The sequence below is a fragment of the Pantherophis guttatus genome, chromosome 7, assembly GCF_059756535.1.
Source record: "Pantherophis guttatus breed Tessera chromosome 7, ASM5975653v1, whole genome shotgun sequence".
NCBI lineage: Eukaryota > Metazoa > Chordata > Lepidosauria > Squamata > Colubridae > Pantherophis > Pantherophis guttatus.
In genome coordinates this window covers 84,378,561-84,392,761 of record NC_142069.1, presented here as the reverse complement: position 1 = coordinate 84,392,761, position 14,201 = coordinate 84,378,561, and the positions used below count along the sequence as shown (strand labels likewise).

Sequence of the window (14,201 nt, the reverse complement as noted above, 5' to 3'; positions counted from 1 at the left end):
AGGTTGCAGAGCCAGGGCGGGTGGGCAGCCCCACCTGCGATTTCCGAACCGGCTGAATACCACCTCCGGTTGCTGCTAAGAATTCAATGCCCCTTCCTGGAACACTGCAGAGGAAACGTACTCTGTAAATCCAGGGAACAAAGAAGTTAATTTAAAATACTTTGGGGACATCGACACAGTTCTCTCTAATTGCTCATTACTAGTCAGAACTTGAACAAAAAAGAAGAAAAGAAATAGATGACATTTCAATTAGAGTTTGAACGTGCCACCCTGAAGGGTAAGGGAGACATTTACGGTTAAGGAGCGAGAAAAATGAAAACTTAAGAAGTGTGGGCTCCTTGTTAATGAACCAGAATCAAGGAGGCTAAATGCAACCTTCACCACAATAGGTGACACCAGGTTTTAGAGCTTTCATCCATGGGCCAAGGGAGCCCTTCTTGCCTTTACCTACTTCCTGACCAGTGGTGGGTTCCTCCCGGTTCGGTCCGGTTCGGCCGAACCGGTAGCGGTGACGATATGACGTCACCAAACCGGTTCTCCCTCCCCCCCCTCCCATCCCCCCCTCCCATATAATTCTTACCTTTTATTTGGTCCCACCCCCAATCTATTGCTGCCTCCTGAGTCCCAGCTGATGACTAGAGGGAAGAAAACTGTTTAAACTCTTGCCGCGGAGCTTCAAAGGGCCGCCTTACAGCTGATCAGTGTTAAAAAGCAAACGAATGAGTCGGGTCGTAAGTGCGAGGACTGGTGGTAAGTGCGAGGACCTTCCAGAAATGACTCTGACCAGCTAGCCACGCTCACCTAGTCACATGACCTCCAAGACACACCCACAAAATAAGCCACGCTCACAGAACCGGTAGTAAAAAAATTTAGAACCCACCCCTGTCCGTGACTTCCACTTCTGCTACCTCAATGAGAAATCGGCAGGAAATTTAAGATCTTGGAAGTAGAACGGCAGTTAGAAGAAGATGGATTCAATGTAAGAGCTGGTCAAAGCATAAGGCTTTTCCCACCAAGCCTGTTCTGACCCAGCTCCCCAAACACGACAAACCCTCTGAAGTGAACTCAAAGATTTCTTTATTAGGAGTGCAAAAAGTTTCTCTCTCAACTCAAGCTAACCAGTCTGTCCGGCAGGGAGATGAATAGTTGTCTGCCACGTCTATTCGTCTCCGCTCCCTGCCTTTTATCCCCAGAGCTAGAGTGGGGCTTCGCTAGCAGCGGTGGCTTTTCCGTCCCGAGGACCGGCCCATAGATTTCCACTGCTCTCCTCTCCTCTGCCTTCTGTGCATCCTCGCATCAGGCACTGGACCCAGCTGTTCCTCCTCTTCCTCATCAGCCACCTCCAGACCTGGGGGCTGTTGACTCTCCATCTGAGGGGTGAGGGATGGCCCAGGCTTCGCATCTCTCTCTCTCTCTTTCTTTCTCTCTCTTCTCTCTCTCCTCTCTCTCTCTCTTCTCTCTCCTCTCTCTCTCCCCCCTCTCTCTTTCTTTCTCTCTCTCTCTTTCTTTCTCTCTCCTCTTTCTTTCTCTCTCTCCTCTCTCCTCTCTCTCTCTCTCCTCTCTCTCTTTCTCTCTTTTCTCTCTCTCCTCTCTCTCTCTCTTTCTCTCTCCTCTCTTTCTCTCTCTTATCTCTCTCCTCTCTCTCTCTTTCTTTCTCTCTCTCCTCTCTCCTCTCTCTCTCCCCCTCTCTTTCTTTCTCTGTCTCTCTCTCTCTCTCCTCTTTCTTTCTCTCTCTTCTCTCTCCTCTCTCTCTCTCTCTCCTCTCTTTCTTTCTCTCTCTTCTCTCTCTCCTCTCTCTCCTCTCTCTCTCTTTCTCTCTCTCTCTCCTCTCTCTCCTCTCTCTCTCTCTCTCTCTCTCCTCTCTCCTCTCTCTCTCTCTCCTCTCTTTCTCTCTCTCTCTCTCTCTCTCTCTTTTTCTCTCTTCTCTCTCCTCTGTCTCTCTCTCTCTCTCTCTGCCAGCTCCATTCCCTCTTCCCCCTCGGAACTCTCAGGTTGCCTTGCTGTTGGCCCTGACCCCAGGGGTGGGTTCTACTTACCTTTACCTACTTACCTTTACTACCGGTTCACATCGTGCATGCACAGATCACTTCTGATGACGTCCGGGTCAGTGGGCGGAGCCTCCCGCCGGTTTTACTACCGGTTCTATAGAACCGGTCTGAACCTGGGGGCAACCCACCACTGCCTGATTCCCACGCCGCCTCCTCCTCCTCTGATTCGGCTGCTGGAGGGGCCGGCAGCCGATGGGCCACAACAAAGCCAAGAAAGGCAGGCAGAGTTGCTTCTAAGTAATTTCCTCTCTTGTTCCTCAACCTTAGTAAACTAAAAACCACTACAGGTAGCCCTTGACTTACAAGCACAACGGAGCCGAAAATTTATGCTGCTCAGTGAAACATTTGTTAAGTGAGTTTGGCTCCATTTTTAAGTCCTTTCCTGCCACAGTCGTTGAGTGGATCACTGCAGTTGTTCAATTGGTAAGACGGTTCTTAAGTGAATCTCGCTTCCCCATTGACTTTGCTTATCACAAAAGGGGATCACCAAACTCCCGGACACTGTAACCGTCATAAATATGAGACATTTGCCAAGTACGTGTATTTTGCTCACATGGCCATGGGGATGCCGCAATGGTCATAACTGTGAAAAATGGTCATATGCCCCTTTTTTTTTCAGCGCTGCAGCAGCTTCGAATGGTCACTAAGTGAAGTGTCGTAACTTGAGGACTACTTGTAAAGAGCAGAAGGGCTTTCTGGTTGTGTGCGGTGTACAGCAGCCCAAAATGACAAAGAGTCTGGGATAGGTATTCCTCAATTTACGACTAGGATTGAGCCGAAAATTTCTGTTGTTAACTCAGACAGTTGTGAAGTGAATTTTGTTCCATTTTATGACCTTTCTTGCCACAGCGGTTAAGTGAATCACGGCAGTTGTTCAGTTAGGAACACGGTCGTTAAGCGAATCTGCCTTCCCCATGGAGTGTGCATGTCAGAAGGTTGCAAAAGGGGACCCTGCGACCGTCGTAAATATGAACCAGTTGTCGAGTGTCTGAATTTTGATCGTGTGATCTAATGGTTGGAAGTGAGAAATGGCCATAAATCACTTTTTTTCAGTCTGTTGTAACTTCTAACCAGAGGTGGGTTTCAGCAGGTTCTGACCAGTTCTGACGAACCGGTAGCGGAAATTTTGAGTAGTTTGGAGAACCGGTAGTAAAAATTCTGACTGGCCTTCTATTCTCTGCCTCCCGAGTCCCAGCTGATCGGGAGGAAATGGGGATTTTGCAGTAACCTTCCCCTGGATTGGGGAGGGAATGGAGATTTTACAGTATCCTTCCCCTGCCACGCCCACCAAGCCACACCCACAGAACCGGTAGTAAAAATGTTTGAATCCCACCACTGCTTCTAACGGTCACTAAACGAATGCTTGTAAGTCAAGGACTATCTATCGTTAGTTCATTGGGAAAAAGGACAGCAGAATCTTCTGGATTTGGAGTGGCAAGCAGAATAATTGGATCGAGCAGCTGAAAGTGACTTTTTCTCCCTTTATTTATTAAAGCATATTAGCTCACTTCGCAGGCTCAGCATTCACCCAGAGATTAGAAATGCCGATATTAAACTGCGCTACAAACTAATTACAGCCAATGCTCTATAGATATTTTGGGGGCACTTTTGAGATTCGATGACAATTTTGTTGTCGGTCACACGGATGGATGGAACAGCTGCCGGTTGAGTAAAAGAAAACACGCTTTGAAGGTTGATCTCGCTGATTAACGTATTCGCGTTGCCATGGTATAGAAACCCTTGGCGTCTTCTCTCGAAATTGGAAATAGTCTTTTTTCTGGGAGAGAGAGAGAGAAAGAGAGGGAGGGAGGGGGAGAGAGAGAGAGAGAAAGAGAGCGAGAGAGGGAGGGTGAGGGAGAGAGAGAGAGAAAGAGAGAGGGAGGGAGGGGGAGAGAGAGAAAGAGAAAGAAAGAGAGAGACAGAGAGAGAGAGGGCTGGAGGGGGAGAGAGAGAGAGAGAAAGAGAGAGAGAGGGAGGGAGGGGGAGAGAGAGAGAGAAAGAGAGAGAGGGAGGGAGGGGAGAGAGAGAGAGAGAAAGGGAGAGAGAGGGAGGGAGGGGGAGAGAGAGAAAGAGAAAGAAAGAGAGAGACAGAGATAGAGGGAGGGAGGGGGAGAGAGAGAGAGAAAGAGAGAGAGAGAGGGAGGGAGGGGGAGAGAGAGAGAAAGAAAGAGAGAGGGAGGGAGAGGGAGAGAGAAAGAGAAAGAGAAAGAAAGAGAGAGACAGAGAGAGGGAGGGAGGGGGAGAGAGAGAGAGAGAAAGAGAGAGAGAGGGAGGGAGGGGGAGAGAGAGAGAAAGAGAGAGAGAGGGAGGGAGGGGGAGAGAGAGAAAGAGAAAGAAAGAGAGAGACAGAGAGAGAGACAGAGAGAGAGAGAGGGAGGGAGAGAGGGAGGGAGAGAGATTCAAGTCGCCAGCAAAAACAACGTAAATTCCAGGGGTGAAATCCAGCAGGTTCTGACAGGTTCTGGCGAACCGGTAGTGAACATTTTGAGTAGTTCGGAGAACCCGCAAATACCACCTCTGGCTTGCCCCAGAGTGGGGTGGGAATGGAAATTTTGCAGTATCCTTCCCCCTGGAGTGGGATGGGAATGGAGATTTTGCAATATCTTTCCCCCAGGAGTAGGGAGGGAATTGGGATTTTGCAGTATCCATCCCCTGGAGTGAGGAAGGAATGGGGATTTTGCAGTATGCTTCCCCCTGGAGTGGGGAGGGAATGGGGATTTTGCAGTATCTTTCCCGCAGGAATGGGGTGGGAATGGGGATTTTGCAGTATCCTTCCCCCAGGAGTGGGATGGGAATGGAGATTTTGCAATATCCTTCCCCGAGGAGAAGGGAGGGAATTGGGATTTTGCAGTATCCGTCCCCTGGAGTGAGGAAGGAATGGGGATTTTGCAGTATCCTTCTCCCAGGAGTGGAGAGCGAATGGGGATGTTGCAGTATCCTTCCCCTGCCACGCCCACCAAGCCACACTACACCCACCAAGCCACGCCAACAGAACCGGTAGTAAAAAAAATTGAATTTCACCACTGGGAAATTCCTGTTTTTATGTGACCGGACGGTGTCTTTTTTTTTTTTCTAACCCAGGAAATGCTGAAGGACGAGGTGCGCACGTTAACCTACCGAAATTCCATGTATCACAATAAGCACGTCTTTAAGGAGAAGGTTGTGCTGGATGTCGGGAGCGGCACGGGCATCCTTTCCATGTTCGCTGCCAAGGCGGGAGCCAAGAAAGTCTATGGGGTAAGGAGAAGGGATGCTAGCGATCGTTTCGCTTTGGCAGCGATGGTTTTTTTTCTCTCTCTCTCTTTGTTTGCCAGCTGGACTCCCAAACATCTGGCCCTGGGGAGGTCATCTCGGAAGTGTCCTAACCTGATAGGAAGGTCCTTTGATGCCTGGTCTTCCTTCCTCCAAGGACCTCATAGTCCTCCTCCTCTTCCTCCACCACCACAACCATCTCCACCATTCCACAAACCCTACTCTCTTCCAGCACTGATGATGTTACCTAGTTTGGTAACGAAACATCTGCAAGAAAACAAGCAAGGCTCCCCTTGAGGAGCACCCGGAGGCTCCCACGGGCATAGAGTGTGGCCGCGCGGGTGGTTATGGGAGCAACATGGCGCTCCCGTGTGACACCTCTCCTGCGCGAGCTGCACTGGCTCCCGGTGGTCTTCCGGGTGCGCTTCAAGGTTTTGGTTACCACCTTTAGAGCGCTCCATGGCTTAGGACCTGGTTATTTACGGGACCTCCTACTACCACAAACAGCCTCCCACCGGCCGGTACGCTCTCATAGAGAGGGGCTCCTCCGGGTGCCGTCAGCCAAACAATGTCGACTGGCGGCCCCCAGGGGGAGAGCCTTCTCTGTGGGGGCACCTACTATCTGGAACGAGCTCCCCCCGGAGATACGGAGGATCCCGGATCTGCGCACTTTCTGCCGTGCTCTTAAGACCCTCCTATTCCAGCAGGCCAGCCTGGCCTAATTTTCTCCCCTTTCTTTTAAATTTTTTATACTGAAATTTTAATTTGTTTTTAAATTATTGGGAATTTTAATTGTCTCGGGCGAAATTATTTAATTTAGTTTTAATTTTGTTTTTTAACTTTTGTATGTATGTGTTTTATTTTGTGCCTGTTCACCGCCCTGAGTCCTTCGGGAGTAGGGCGGTATACAAATCTAATAAATAATAATAATAATAATAATAATAATAATAATAATAATAATAATAATAATAATAAAAGCAAACTCAGAGAGCACCATGGACAAAACAGTCCTCCTCTTCCTCTCCACACTCCCTCCTCCTGTTCTTCCTCCTTCTCCTCCTCCTCCATTCCACAAACCCTACTCCCTTCCAGCACTGATGATGTTACCTAATTTGATTAATGAAACATCTGGCAAGGAGGAGCCAAGCTCAGGGAGCATCCAAGGACTGACCTCTCATTTCCACCCTGGGCTACAAATATTCCCCGTTATCAATTGGCTTCTGCAGTACGAATGCCGTAGACATGATACATCTTCTTTTTAGCAAAGCGCTTGACCAAGGAGCCCACACTACTCTGATGAGCAAGCTAGCTAACTGTAGATTAAATGGGACAATAATTGAATGGACACCTGTCTGGCTAGCTAGACAATCATTTTTCAGCGAGCGTTCATCAAGGACTCCTCCTCAGCCTGGAGTGAAATATTAATTGGAGCGCTCCAAGATTTGATCTTTCATCATTTTTATTAATGATCTGCAAGGAGGGAGAAATGACTGGCATCATGAATAAATAGAGGCTTCCTTTTGGCACAAAGTGGCCTTAGCAGCTTCAGCATGTAAGTACGGGTAGTCCTCAACTTACAACAGTTGTGAACTTCAACTCCCAGAATTCACTAGCCATCATAGCTGGCTGGGGAATTCTGGGAGTTGAAGTCCACACATCTTAAAGGGTTGAGGGTTGAGATGGCCATTGGACGACCGTAATTGGAATAAAGCCCGTCTTTTTCTCCTCGTATTTGTTGCCATGCTTTCTTTGATTTCATTCAGGGGTCTCCAAACTCGACAATTTATAGCAATGATGGCTAACCTTTTTGCCGTCGCGTGCCAAAAGCGTGAGGAGCATAGGGGGATTGCGTGCACGTGTGCCCACACGCAATGCCCCCCCATGCCCTGCCCCCCTGGCATGTGTGCACGACCCGCCGGGCTTCCCCCATTTTTGGCATGTGATGGCACGGTGGGACCGGTAGGCCTGTTTTCGCCCTCCCCAGGCTCCAGAGGCTTTTTTGGAGCTTGGGGAGGGCGAAAATGTCCTTCCTCACCGCCCTGGAGGCCCTCCGGAGGCCGGAAACGGCCCATTTCCTGACTTCTGGTGGGCCCGAAAGGCCCAAAAAATCAGCTGGCTGACGTGCGCATGCATGCTGGAGCTGAGCTGGGGCAACGCTTGTGTGCCCACAGATATGGCTCCATGTGGCATAGGTTCGCCATCACGGACTTATAGACTCTGGACTTCAATTCTTAGAATGCTGGCTGAGGAATTCTGGGAGTTGAAGTCCACAAGTCTTAAAGTTGCCATTTTGGGGAGACCCTGTGCTAGACAGCAACATGAGGTGTGAAGGAACCAGTGGTGGGCTCCTCCCGGTTCGGTCCGGTTTGGCCGAACCGGTAGCGGTGACGATATGACGTCACCGAACCGGTTCTCCCCCCCTGCCCTCCCACCCACCCCCACCCACCCATGTTATTCTTACCTTTTATTTGGTCCCACCCCCAATCTATTGCTGCCTCCTGAGTCCCAGCTGATGACTAGAGGGAAAAAAAACTGTTTAAACTCTTGCCGCGGGGCTTCAAAGGGCCGCCCTACAGCTGATCAGTGTTAAAAGCAAACAAATGAGTCAGGTCGTAAGTGCGAGGACTGGTCGTAAGTGCGAGGACCTTCCAGAAATGACTCTGACCAGCTAGCCACACCCACCTAGTCACATGACCTCCAAGCCACACCCACAAATAAGCCACGCCCACAGAACCGGTAGTAAAAAAATTTAGAACCCATCCCTGGAAGGAACCTTTGTCTTGGTAAAAGAACAGCCTCTATGGAATAAGCTTATGATGTCTACATATACAATTTGATTCATCTAACATGCTCAGTGTTGAGCTTCCTTTCCCCCCTTCTTCTTTTCTATCTTGCAGATTGAATGCTCCAGTATATCTGACTACTCTGAAAAGATTATCAAATCCAACCACTTGGATCACAGTAAGACATATCGATGAAGATCGGTTCCATCTGCTGTTTCCATTTTCCTTATTTTCAGTGTCTTAATCGATGCTTTGTAGATGGGTTTTACGGTATTTATGATATAAAGACTTATACTTTTATGTCATTCCAAACGTTAAATTTTGTAGATGCTGTTTTTTTTAAATGGAAATTATTTCCATAAAAGGAATTTAATTATTAAAATTATCTGCCTTTCAATTAGATTAAAGTGGTCTACAGGTAGGTAACTTTAATAAATAAATTACTTAACTTTTTCCTATGATTACTTAGCTTTTCCTATGATTATTTAACTTTTCCTAGGGATAAAAGACTGCGGAAGTTTTGTGGCTTCCGGTATTTAAAGAATCCCTCTGGATTTGGGACTTTAATCATTCTGACCTTGTCTTTCTTCTTAGTTTCATAAGTAGCAGTTAATGAACTTGGAATGAAGTCCATAAATCCCCCTCCAATTATTTCTCCCATGATCAAAATCTCTGAAAAGGAACATTTTGATTCCGTTTTTAATAGGCAAGATAAACTTACCTCCTCCAAAAGCCAATTCAGTTAGCTGCCTTTCTTCCCATCGGTATCAATGAATCGCCTAAATTAATTTTGCAGCTGTAGTTGCTTTCCATGTTCCTTATGCTATTCCATTTCATTATTTTTTTTACCAGCGCAGCTCAGACAAAAATAGGAAGGCCGATCAGACATTTTTCCATTTGTCTTAAGTTTGCTTTTAACATTTTTTAACAACATTTTCAAAACATTTACTTGGTACTTATCCAAAGTCTTTTAACATCTCTACATGTGTGCATTTGACTTGTGTTTCCTATGAAGAAATTTCTATGCGTCTCTGTTAAGCTTCATTATGTTCTTCCCGGTCCGTTTCTGTAGCTTATCAACATCATTTGAATTACTGGCACGTTACTTTCTCCCCAGAATATTAGCTGTCCCACTCTATGGTGTCATTTGCTATTTTGATAAGCATACCCTCCATCTCAATCATTTATGAAAGTGCTGAAGAACGGTGGAGCAGAGGTAGGTTTCAACAGGTTCTGACCAGTTCTGGAGAACCGGTAGCAGAAATTTTGAGTAGTTCGGAGAACCGATAAATACCACCTCTGGCTGGCCCCGCCCCCATCTATTCTCTGCTTCCCGAGTCCCAGCTGATCGGGAGGAAATGGGGATTTTGCAGTAACCTTCCCCTGGATTGGGGAGGAAATGGAGATTTTACAGTATCCTTCCCCTGGAGTGGGGCGGGAATGGAGATTTTACAGTATCCTTCCTCTGCCACGCCCACCAAGCCACACCCACAGAACTGGTAGTAAAAAAATTTGAAACCCACCACTGCTGTGGACCCAAAATTAATTCATGTTCTACTCCACTTGATATCTTTCTTCAGGTAGATGGGGAACCATTGATGAGAATTCTTTGAGGACAATTTGCAAGCCAGCTATGTACCTCTCCAGATCAGACTTAACTCCCTTCTTAATCGGCATGTAATGGAGTACTTTGTCAAATGCTTTGCTGGAGTCGATATATATATTTCTGTGTAGCTTTTCCAGTTTTAATCGCTTATTAGCTACAGGTTTGATCCAGGGGTGGGTCCTAATTTTTTTTACTACCGGTTCTGTCGGCGTGGCTTATTTTGTGGGTGTGGCTTGGAGGTCATGTGACTAGGTGGGTGTGGCTAGCTGGTCAGAGTCATTTCTGGAAGGTCCTCGCACTTACGAACCAGTCCTCGCACTTACGACCTGACTCATTTGTTTGCTTTTAACACTGATCAGCTGTAGGGCGGCCCTTTGAAGCCCCGCGGCAAGAGTTTAAACAGTTTTTTTCCCTCTAGTCATCAGCTGGGACTCAGGAGGCAGCAATAGATTGGGGGTGGGACCAAATAAAAGGTAAGAATAACGTGGGGGGGTGGGGGGGGAGAACCGGTTTGGTGACGTCATATCGTCACTGCTACCGGCTCGGCCGAACCGGACCGAACCAGGAGGAACCCACCAGTGGTTTGACCACACTCTAACCTGATTTTGAAGCATTCGTTATGAATGTATTCTGTCTGAACTCATGCCAGTTTGTCAGGACTGATTATTTGAAAACAACAACAACAAGGAGAACAAATACTTTCAGTTTAATTTAGCTTGATCCTCATTTTTACACCTCGTGATTCTGTAATACATTAAAGAGTATTCAGTTATAGGACTATATAGCTTCTGGCACACACACATACATACCCTACAAACATACACCTCCTGTAAGTGTGATACAGAACTGTTGATGACCTTGTGTTGGGAGTCCAGTTTTCCTGATGCTTCTGATTCCTCCAATATGACTTCAATGCTGTCCCTAAATAATACAGAATGTCACCAGACAGGAGAGTTGAGAGTTATGCTGACCACAGCCCATCTATTAAGAAAGCGAATTGATTATAAAAATAAGTGAAGTGTCAGGGTTCTGATGGATGCCCTAATTAAATCATGAATCACGAGCCAAGCTTCAAAAGAAATCCAGTTATTTATTAGGAGCTTCATGTCGGCACGTTCCCAAGTGAAACCAGCTCTGACCCTACATAATTTACACTCCAATTATGACCCTGTTTCCCCCCCTCCCATCATCAATCACATTCGCCTACCGAGCAATTTCACCGGTTGTAGAGCTCACTCTCCTCGGCTGCTGTAGGTAACCCTGGGATACAGCCTTGAGAGAGATAAGCGTGGAATGTGCATCTGCCTTTGGCTGCTGTGCCATTTCGCCGGTTTTCCAATCCCCCCTGGCCTATGGCAAACTCAAGAGCAGGCCAGGGATGCTTTGCGAGTTAACAGGAAGGTTACGTGTTGATTTATTTGCATTCCACCTTTTTTCCCCCTTCGATGAATATTTGAAGCAGTTAGCAAAATATTTTAAAGCAATAACAGAATAGGAACCTTTTTTTTAAAAAAAAGCCCTACACAATTAACATTGAGATTGTCACAGATAACTAAAAATGTTGTGAAAAAAAGGTGCGTTTGCAGATTTTTCTAACCATCCAGAAGTGTGGGACAATGCAACTTCTCAGAAAGAGCTGTGTGTGTGTGTGTGAGCAGAAACACAGAGAGCCTGGTGGCGCAGCAGACTAATAGCCTGTTATTAACATTCAGCTGCCTGCAATTACTGCAAGTTCGAATCTCCCCAGGCTCAAGGTTGACTCAGCCTTCCATCCTTTCTAAGGTAGGTAAATTGAGGACCCAGTTTGTGGGGGCAATTAGCTGAATTTGTATAAAAGTATACAAAAGTATGAAGGCTATTGCTTAACACATTGTAAGCCGCCCTGAGTCTCCGGAGAAGGGCGGCATATAAATCAAATTAAAAAAACAAAAACAAAAAACACAGGGCTGGGCTGGAGGGCATTTTCCATAATGCTCTTTCCTCGGCCCCCATAGCTTAGTGGACGAGAGGTTCATTTGATGATCAGGCCCTGTGGTGTTCAAAGCTTTAGAGCTGAATAGTTATGCTTATGCCTTAAATCAGAGGCCCCACCAACCTTTGGGGCACCAGAGAAGTGGACCGGAGTGGGTGTGGTTTCACATGCTGCCTGTATCCCGTGGATTTATTTATTAGTCATATTTCTATGCCGCCCACTCTCCGAGGACTCTGGGCGGCTTACACCAAAGACAGTATACTAAATAGCATATTGCCCCCCAACAATCTGGGTCCTCATTTTACCCACCTCGGAAGGATGGAAGGCTGAGTCAACCTTGAGCCGGTGAGATTTGATCCGGTGATCTGCTGAACTAGCAGTCGGCTGAAGTAGCTGCAGTACTGCACTCTAACCACTGCGCCACCTCGGCTCCGCTTGTTTGTGTGGCCCAGTTTCTGGCATGTCGTGGCCCAGTGCTGGTCCATGGACCGGGAGTTGGGGAGGGGATCCCTGTCTTAAATTGTGCCCAGGAATCAACTGACAGCTGTACTAATTTGGCATGTTGAGATCAGTGGTGGGTTTCAAAATTTTTTACTGCCAGTCCTGTGCGTGTGGCTTGGTGGGTGTGGTTTGGTGGGCGTGGCAGAGGAAGGATACTGTAAAATGTCCATTCCCATCCCAATCCAGGGGAAGGATACTGCAAAATCCCCATTTCCTCCCGATCAGCCGGGACTCGGGAGGCAGAGAATAGATGGGGGCGGGGCCAGTCAGAATTTTTACTACCGGTTCGCCGAACTACTCAAAATTTCCGCTACCCGTTCTCCAGAACTGGTCAGAACCTGCTGAAACCCACCTACAGTTGAGATGCCTCTACCCCGCACTGTTCAGCAGCCAAGGGGCCACATTTTGCCAGAACTATTACCTTCCAGAGACTTTCAAGAGTAGCCCCATCTGGAGCATATTGCAGTAGTCAAGAAGGGATATACAGTTGTGGCCAAAATTGTGGAAGCCTTTTGGGGAAAAGTGTATTTTCTACAACTAGTTAATAACACCACTTTGGAGTAGTACCATAACATTACTGGCCTCCCACCGACCAGTACGCTCCCACAGAGAGGGGCTCCTCAGGGTGCTGTCAGCCAGGCAATGTCGGCTGGCGACCCCCAGGGGGAGGGCCTTCTCTGTGGCAGCTCCCGCCCTCTGGAACGATTTGCCCCCCGAGATACGAAGGATACCAGATCTCCGGGCCTTTCGCCGTGCCCTAAAACTTTTCTTTTTCATCAAGCAGGGCTGGCGTGAAACCCCCACCCCCTTTTTAGCTCTTTTTAGCTTTTTAAGTGTAAATTGGGTTTTAATTGGATTGTTTTAAATTGTGGGCCAAAGCTGTATCATTCTTTTAATTGATTTTAAATTTTGTATTGGTATGTTTTTTTATCCTTGGCTGTGCACCGCCCTGAGTCCAATAGGAGAAGGGCGGTATATAAATTGAATAAATAATAATAAATAATATATATCAATGGAAAGGTAATTTAATCAAGAATGTAATGCAAGAACTTTTACGAAGGATTTGCTATTAGAATAGCAGTTACAGTATAAAGAAGAAAAGTGAAACACGTAGAAAAAACGAGATATACAAAAATGATCACCATAGAAAAAACGAGACATACAAAAATAATCACCATGTCAGTTCATACTTAGTTGGGTAACCTTTAGCATGAATGACGGCCTTACAACGTCTTCCCATGGAGTGAAGCAATTCTTTTAGTTCCGCAGCTGTTCTAATGTGAAACCAAGATTGAATGATGGCTTCTATTAACTGGGTTTTATTGCTGGGTGGCTTCTGACTAATATAGATTTTCAATTGGGTGAAGGTCTGGGCTATTCCCAGGGCCATTCCAGCAGCGGAATATGATTATCCTGAAACTCCCCCCCCCCAAAAAGTGGTGTTATTAGCCATCAAACCTCAAAAATACAATTTTCCTAAAAGGTTTCCACAATTTTGGCCACTACTAAATCTAAGCCATGGGTAGCTGATCTCTATTCCAACCAGTTCAGGAAGGTTTGCTGCTGGTGCAAAGTTCAGAAGTATTTCACACCAGAGCCATCACTTGAAAACTCAGCAGGAGGTGAGGATTATACAACGCTCTATGGGAGTGAATCTTTTCTCAAAGGGAGTGAACCCCGTGCCGGACAGGCTGGACCTCTTTGTTCAAATCCAGCTTGGTCAATATCACCTTTGTCTTGCCGGTATTTAATTTCAGCTGCTCTTCCTCATTCAATATGCGACAGATGTTCTAAAATAGCTATTGTTTCTGGACTTGAATGACGGGAGGAAGTAGAATTGGGTACCATCAACATACTGATGACTCCCACCTTCTGCAAACCCAGACGACCTCCTACACTGCTTTCATTAGAGAAGAATAGGCTAGGCTAGGCTAGGCTAGGAAAGGGAAAGGGAAAGGGAAAGGGAAAGGAAGGAAAGGGAAGGGAAGGGAAGGGAAGGGAAGGGAAAGAAAGGAAAGGAAAGGAAAGGAAAGGAAAGG

At 46.8% G+C, this 14,201-nt stretch overlaps 1 protein-coding gene across 1 annotated transcript in view; it reads left to right on the top strand.

Annotated features, from left to right (window-relative positions):
* The window catches only part of PRMT8 (protein arginine methyltransferase 8), an 88,155-nt gene that overhangs the window by 33,222 nt on the left and 40,732 nt on the right, over positions 1-14,201 (top strand). The window contains exons 3-4 of the mRNA XM_060684117.2: positions 5,130-5,285; positions 8,198-8,261. Of these exons, the coding sequence (XP_060540100.2) occupies positions 5,130-5,285; positions 8,198-8,261 (220 nt within the window). The remainder of the gene's footprint in view (positions 1-5,129; positions 5,286-8,197; positions 8,262-14,201) is intronic.